General features: G+C 29.1%; 1 protein-coding gene across 1 annotated transcript; it reads right to left on the bottom strand.

Annotated features, from left to right (window-relative positions):
* Nucleotides 1-350: 350 nt before the first annotated feature.
* LOC112513266 (ethylene-responsive transcription factor ERF027-like) lies at nt 351-1,051 on the bottom strand. Its single transcript, XM_025119484.1, has one exon. It carries the CDS (start codon nt 1,049-1,051, stop codon nt 545-547), a length of 507 nt encoding a protein of 168 aa, XP_024975252.1. The 3' UTR covers nt 351-544.
* Nucleotides 1,052-6,735: the final 5,684 nt, after the last annotated feature.

The following is a 6,735-nucleotide window of genomic DNA, read 5'->3' as shown; positions in this document are numbered from 1 at the left end:
GACATAAGTCGCGTCAGGCTCTATTTTTGTTTTTTTATTAACCTGGATATCCAACCTGTTATGCGAGCCGATTAATCTCAGAGTAATCATCTGCTTTACAGATAGCTTGGAGTCATCGTATTTGAACCTCTGTGGTCACAATATGATTTTTATTTCTCACTGGATTTAAACCTGAGACCTTCTGATACTTTTGACCTTTGACGCCAAGCGTCCTACATTTTAATATAATGGGTGTTATTAGACAATAAAATAAAATAAAAAGTACATGAATCTTAAATTAAACGATCATTTTGTAAATATCGAAAGATGACGTTATGAATACTATTACATCAAATTTAATATTTTATGCTAAAAATAAGTACAAAAAATATTCCATGTATATATTGGAGATGACGTAATAAAGCATAAATATTAGTAGTTTATTTATTTATTTATTTATATCGTTTTACATATTGATAAACAATTGGTTTCAACGAAAACATAAAACGGTTACATATATTATATGATGATATATCTTCATCAATTTCTTCAACATCCAACGTTATTATTTCTCTCCGCCGCCGGAGTTATCTGTCTCGTCATCAGAGTGATTCCCTACGCCAAATACTGCTTCATCGTCCATAACTTCTCCTTGTCCAGGAGGTGTTGTTCCGCCGCCGCTAGAGCTTCCACCACTTTCAATACTGAGTGCTTGAGCGGCGGCCGCCCTTGCCGCGGCGGCACGGATGTCATCAGCCGTCGGACACTCCGGAAGCATCCTAGATAAAACAGAATCAGGAAAGTTTAGTACCGCATATCTACCTTTGAGTGCTAATGCTGCCACGTCGTAAGCGGCGGCGGCCATCTCCGGTGTCGGATACGTTCCTAGCCATATACGAGTAGACTTGTTTGGTTCACGAATTTCAGAAACCCATTTTCCAGCTCGACATCGGATTCCATGGTAAACCGGTTGTTGGCGGCTGGAGGAGCCGTCGGCGACGATGGGTTGTGGGTTGTCTTCATTATCGGGTAGCTGAAAAGCGGAGGAGTTACGGCGTCGACGGTTAGCCATGCAATCTAATGGTTGGGGTTGTGGGTGGTTTATTTATAGCAACTAGATTCCGTCGGTGGTCCTCGTGGGGCCGAGGGTATTTGAGTTAGCGTGGCGAATTCGCGGATGCGCTTTTAATAAACAAGACAAAACTCAACTTTATGGTGGAACACAAAACTCAAATATTTCAATCTACACCACGTACTATGAAAAACTACATATAGGACCCTGTATATATTATGGAATTAATGAAGCAACTTAATCTAGGACAAGAGGCCGACCCATATGGATAGATACAATGACACAGACTACCGCTTCATGATTTCGTTATAAAAGAAAAAAATTATGTTTTATAAAGGTGTCACCTTATTGTTTTGTTAGGTGTCACTATATAGTTTTTTAAACTGAAATATTATCCCAAGACTTTAATGATTAAGATGGTAAATGTTTCTATTTTTATACAAAAGCCCATCTTCAAGTTCTCAAATTTGTTGCTTTTTAAACTTAAATTTTGGTTTTCTTTATAAATCTTTTGTGTTTAAAAAAATATGTGTCTTTTCTATGAAAGGATAAGCAAGCAACCAAAATGTCATGTAAAATATTTTTTCGATAATAGTGTTTCAAAAAAACATGTTAAAACATTCAAACACATCTAATAAACTTATTGTAACACTTTTACGTATAACACATAATTGTAAGGTTATTTAAACTTAAGTTATGTAAAGTAGTCTATTATTACTTTTAAACATTTTTGACGTTCTATATAGAAATTGTAACATATTTTGTTCTAATTTCAATTTTGCGAAACATAATTTCAATACGCTTATTTGGTATTTGAAAGGGAAAGTTTCAAACAGTTAATTACCTAGATAACCGGTTTAACTACTAACCGGTTAAAATGTTGATTTGACGAGTGATGTGTAGTGGGATACAACTCGATATTTGTTTGTTGATGTGGCTAATGAGGTGGGTTTGCAATGAAATTTGGTTGTCTTGAAACTTTTGACAAATTAGAGAAATAAAGGATAGGATATAGTAATTATATATAATACGAGGGGTTAGATGAAAATATCGGTCTAGTTCTTATCATAACATACTAGCAGTGTGTGGTTATGTATGATTATTATATGTTACAATAATGTGAGAGAAGGACACACGCAAACAAAATCATTAATGCCAAATCTACCCGTTTGTCACTCGTTACATAACTACATTCATATATTATATATATATAGAGGGTATATTTCAAATACAATCATGTTCATTTGTACAACCAATGCAACTCAATTAATTGAGATATTTATAAAAATAATGAGAATTCATTTATTATGATTTGAATATTTATGGAAGATGAATAAGGTTAATTAATTAATCAATTTTTGATGATCAAAAAATTGTCAAGAGATATTATAATATATTTTTTTTGATTAACCTGAATATCCAACCCGTTATGCGAACCGAATGATCTCAAAACGACCATTTGCTTTGCAGGTATCCCGAAGTCACCACATTTGAATCTCCATGACCACAAGAGATTTTTTATTACTTCTTGAATTTGAAACTAGGACTTCCAGACATTTTTAACCTTCAGATACTATAGTATTGGTTTGATAGTGAGGAAAAATGCAGGTCAAATTCAAAATCAACTTTGACACGTAATCTTGAATATGAATCGACCCTCACCAATTGAGAGCTTGCTTATTGGTCCCAGGAATGGTCCTCGACCTTCTTTTTCCATTCTTTGAGTTCAATAATGTCCGCATACATCAATATATCATCTTTCAAAAGATTCTTTATAAAGACTACATTGGTTTTAAAATTACAATTCGTTATTGTTTTCGACTCTTACCTTTTAAAGATAGGAATTAGTCAACCATAAAGGTAGGGTGATGCCTGATTGGTTTGAGCTTGGCTCCAAAGGTCAAAAGTACCAGGAGATTCCAAGTTTAAATCCAAAGAGGAATAAAAATTTCTTTGTGGCCATGGAGGTTCAAATGCGGTGACTCCGGACTATTTGCAAAGCAAATAGTTGTCATGGAATTAGTCGGCTTACATATCGGGTTGGATATTCAGGTTAATAAAAAAAAAAAGAATTAGTCGAAGGATAAAAATAACAATAATTTATAAATTTTAGAAATAAAAATTGCAATTTATAAACTTTAAAATAAAAATTATTAAACCACACAAAAATCATAATTTACTCTTTTTGAAAACAGGGAATTAAAAGTAAAAGTATCTAAAAGCGATTACATTTTTAACTACTAGAAATGTACTCGTTTAATATATCGAAACACATCCCGATTTTAACGTTTTTATTTTATTTTTTTATCTATGTCGATATCATAAAAAATTGAAAAAAATATATCAATATTAGTATCAAATTAATTATTTAGAAGTTCTCATTTCCTTAATAATTTCTTTAATTTATTTTTTATTATAATTTAATTTAAGTCTAATATCGGATTAATTTATTTTTTATTTAATAATAAATTTTTTTATATAGAAATAGGAATTAAGTACTCTGTAATAACTCAATTATTATCTTAATTATATGTTAGATTTTTTATATTTAAAATGAGATGTTTATCCAATATTTAATTATATTTATCTGCAGTTAGTTACATGAATTCAAATATAAAGCTTTAATAAGTTAAACCAACGCACATTCAACTTGTAATATTAAATTTTAAGTAATATAAACAGTAGTTTATGCATAAAATATGGTTTTAAGAATTTTTGTCAAATACTTTATAATGTAACTAGAAGGGTACTCGTGCAATGTATCGAGACACCTCTTGATTTCAGTGTTTCGTTTTATTCTTTTTTTATGTCGATATAATACGGTTTTATGTGGCTTTGAGAAAGCGATAATGTTTTTTTTTTAAATAAAATATAAACTTGAAAATGTCATAAAATTTTGAAAAAAAATATCGATATCAGTACCAAATTAATATTTTTAAAAGTTCTTGTGTTTTGGTGTAATTTTCTTAATTCAATTTTTTAATATAATTTAATTTAGATTTACTAACAAAGAAATCTAACTTAGATTTAATAATATAATTATAATAACTAAGTATTCTATTAAAACTTAATGATTACCTTAATTATAGTTTAGATTTTTTATATTTAAAATGAGATGTTTATCCAATATTTAATTATTTTTATCTGCAGTTAGTTACACGAATTCAAATATGAAGCTTTAATAAGTTGTATTTATGCACAATTTACTTATAATCTTAAATTTTAAGTAATATGCATCAATAAACATAATTTCGTGCATAAAAATGGTTTTTAATAATTTTTGTCAAATGCTTAATAATATAGTATAGATATAGACATGTAATGATTATTTAAAATACTCATTTACCCTAAATATTTTCTAAAATTTGTATTTATATTAATTAACATAACTGAATTGTTTTAAATATATTATGAAATATTCAATTTTGTTAAGTTTTAAACATATCATTTTTGGTAATTATACATTTTCCAACTAGATTATCGTGAGCTAGTTTTTGCCAAACATATTTAGTTCATCAGCTAGCTTATCAGTCACCAACTAACTTATCAGTTATCAACTATCTTATCTACTATTTTGCCAAACATAACGAATTACACACCACACTAAAGTTAATTTTATACTACGTCAAAAACGTCTAAATATTTTTGATACTTTGCTTTATACGATTTAAGTTTATTAGATCAAACAATAAAACGCTATTTCTAAAAGTGTTACAATAATTTATATGACAATTTTAGACGTTTTAGTACATTTTTAAATAAAAACAGTTTATTAGTTTTTTTATATCACACTATTTGAAAAAGAGTTTATATAAAAAAGTTATAAAAAAAAATGTTTATTAGTACATTTGATTTAAAAAAGTGTTTGAATTTAAAATTGAAATTCCAGAAATATAGGAATTAAATATTTGATGGGGTAGTTGGTATTTTTGGAATTTAATATGATTTTTTTAATAATGTTTTGAAAAATTGTTAAAAACACTAGTTTTTGTAAATTAATTAATAGAAAGATAATTTAATTACTTTTATAATTATTTATAAATTCAATTTCATTCAAAATACTATAAAACATACAAATTGAATCATATATATTTAAAATCTTTTTACGAAGCCTAATGGGCCGTTTACCAAATACTTACCCGGTAATTGTTTATCAATAAAATTTAATAATATTATTTACTTACTGGGTAAGATTTTAATCCATCAAAACGATATCACATGCAACAATTTACCTGGTAAGTGCTTACCGTGGTAAGAGTCGTCGCCTTCACTTACCGGGTAAGACTCTTGATCCTTACCATATTATCCGATGAGGTAATACGACTTGGTAAGCAGTGACGGATCCAAGATTTTTGTTCAGTGGGGTTACCTTTAAGGTGGATTAAAGACCCATAAAATTATCCGATGTGTTTTGAACTTAATTACAACGTTTTTGAGAGAATTTTAAAGTTTTTTGGTTGATTTCGAGGGATTTTTTTAGTGTTTTTGTCAATTTTGAATAACTTTTTTGGTTTATTTGATTGATTTCAACAGATTTTTTTGGTTGGATTAACGGTTTTGATTGGGGTTGGGGGCCCACGGAAAAATGTAATGAGGGAAAGTGAAAGGTAAATCATGTAAAACCTAATTAAATTTTAACCTATGATTTTTTTTTTTGAGTTTTTGACCGAGGTCCCTTCCCCCCTCTTTTTTACCATTACATTTGCCTCTGTTGATAAGTGCTTACCCAAGTAAGCACATTAAATATCTCAAAAATATGCTATCAAGAGTAGGGATGGCCAAACCGGTCCGGCCCGGGACTACCGGAGGACCGGGCCCGGGACCGAAATCTGGTTATGGGACGGCCTGGTCCGGCCCGATTTTTAAAAAATGTAACTATTTTTAAAAATGTAGCCGTTTTTTGGCCATTTTTTTGTATTTTTTGCTTTCTAATTAAACACTATATGCAAGTGTCTTGGTTGAGAGATTTACATACCAAGTTTTCGATTCGCAAAAACGTAAAAATACGTTCACAATTATCGGTTTCTCGTTATATTTTGTAAGATAATGTAATTTTAATTATAATAAAACACATTTTTAAAGTGGATTTTAGTGACCCAATTACAAATTTTATAATGTAATAAAAATATATATCATTAAAAAATAAAAATAAAAAATATATTTTTTAATGATGGGGACCGGCGGCCCATAACCGGTTACAATAAAGCTTGACCAGACTCAATTTTTTCGAGCAGGAGTGGGACTGAGACTGGTTATGGCCGGTTATGAGAAATTTTGGGACCGGTTGGAACCAACCCGGGACCGGTTTTTGGCCATCACTAATCAAGAGAAAAAATAATTAATCTTTTATAATAAACTAGAAGAGTACTCGCACAATGCAGCGAGACACATCTCGATTTTAATGTTCTATTTTATTATTTGTCTTTGTCGATGGTATAATACGATTTTATGTGTTTTTAAGAAAGCAATAATGATTTTATTTTTGAATAAAATATAAATTTGAAGATATCATAAAAATTTTAAAAAATATATATATCAATGTTGATATCAAATCAACTATTTAAAAGTTCTTATTTTTTATGTAATTTATTTAATTTATTCTTTTATTATAATTTAATTTAGGTTTAATAATGAAATAATTTATTTTTAGTTTAATAATATAACATTTTCTAAAGATAATAATT

Source organism: Cynara cardunculus (assembly GCF_001531365.2).
Source record: "Cynara cardunculus var. scolymus isolate 2C chromosome LG 1, CcrdV1, whole genome shotgun sequence".
NCBI classification, from domain to species: Eukaryota; Viridiplantae; Streptophyta; class Magnoliopsida; order Asterales; family Asteraceae; genus Cynara; species Cynara cardunculus.
The sequence above is the reverse complement of the archived record's forward strand: the minus strand, read 5'-3'. Positions and strand labels throughout refer to the sequence as shown.

Excerpts from the sequence above, each read along its gene's own strand:
- LOC112513266 (XM_025119484.1), bottom strand. The coding sequence starts at position 1,051 with ATGGCTAACCGTCGACGCCGTAACTCCTCCGCTTTTCAGCTACCCGAT.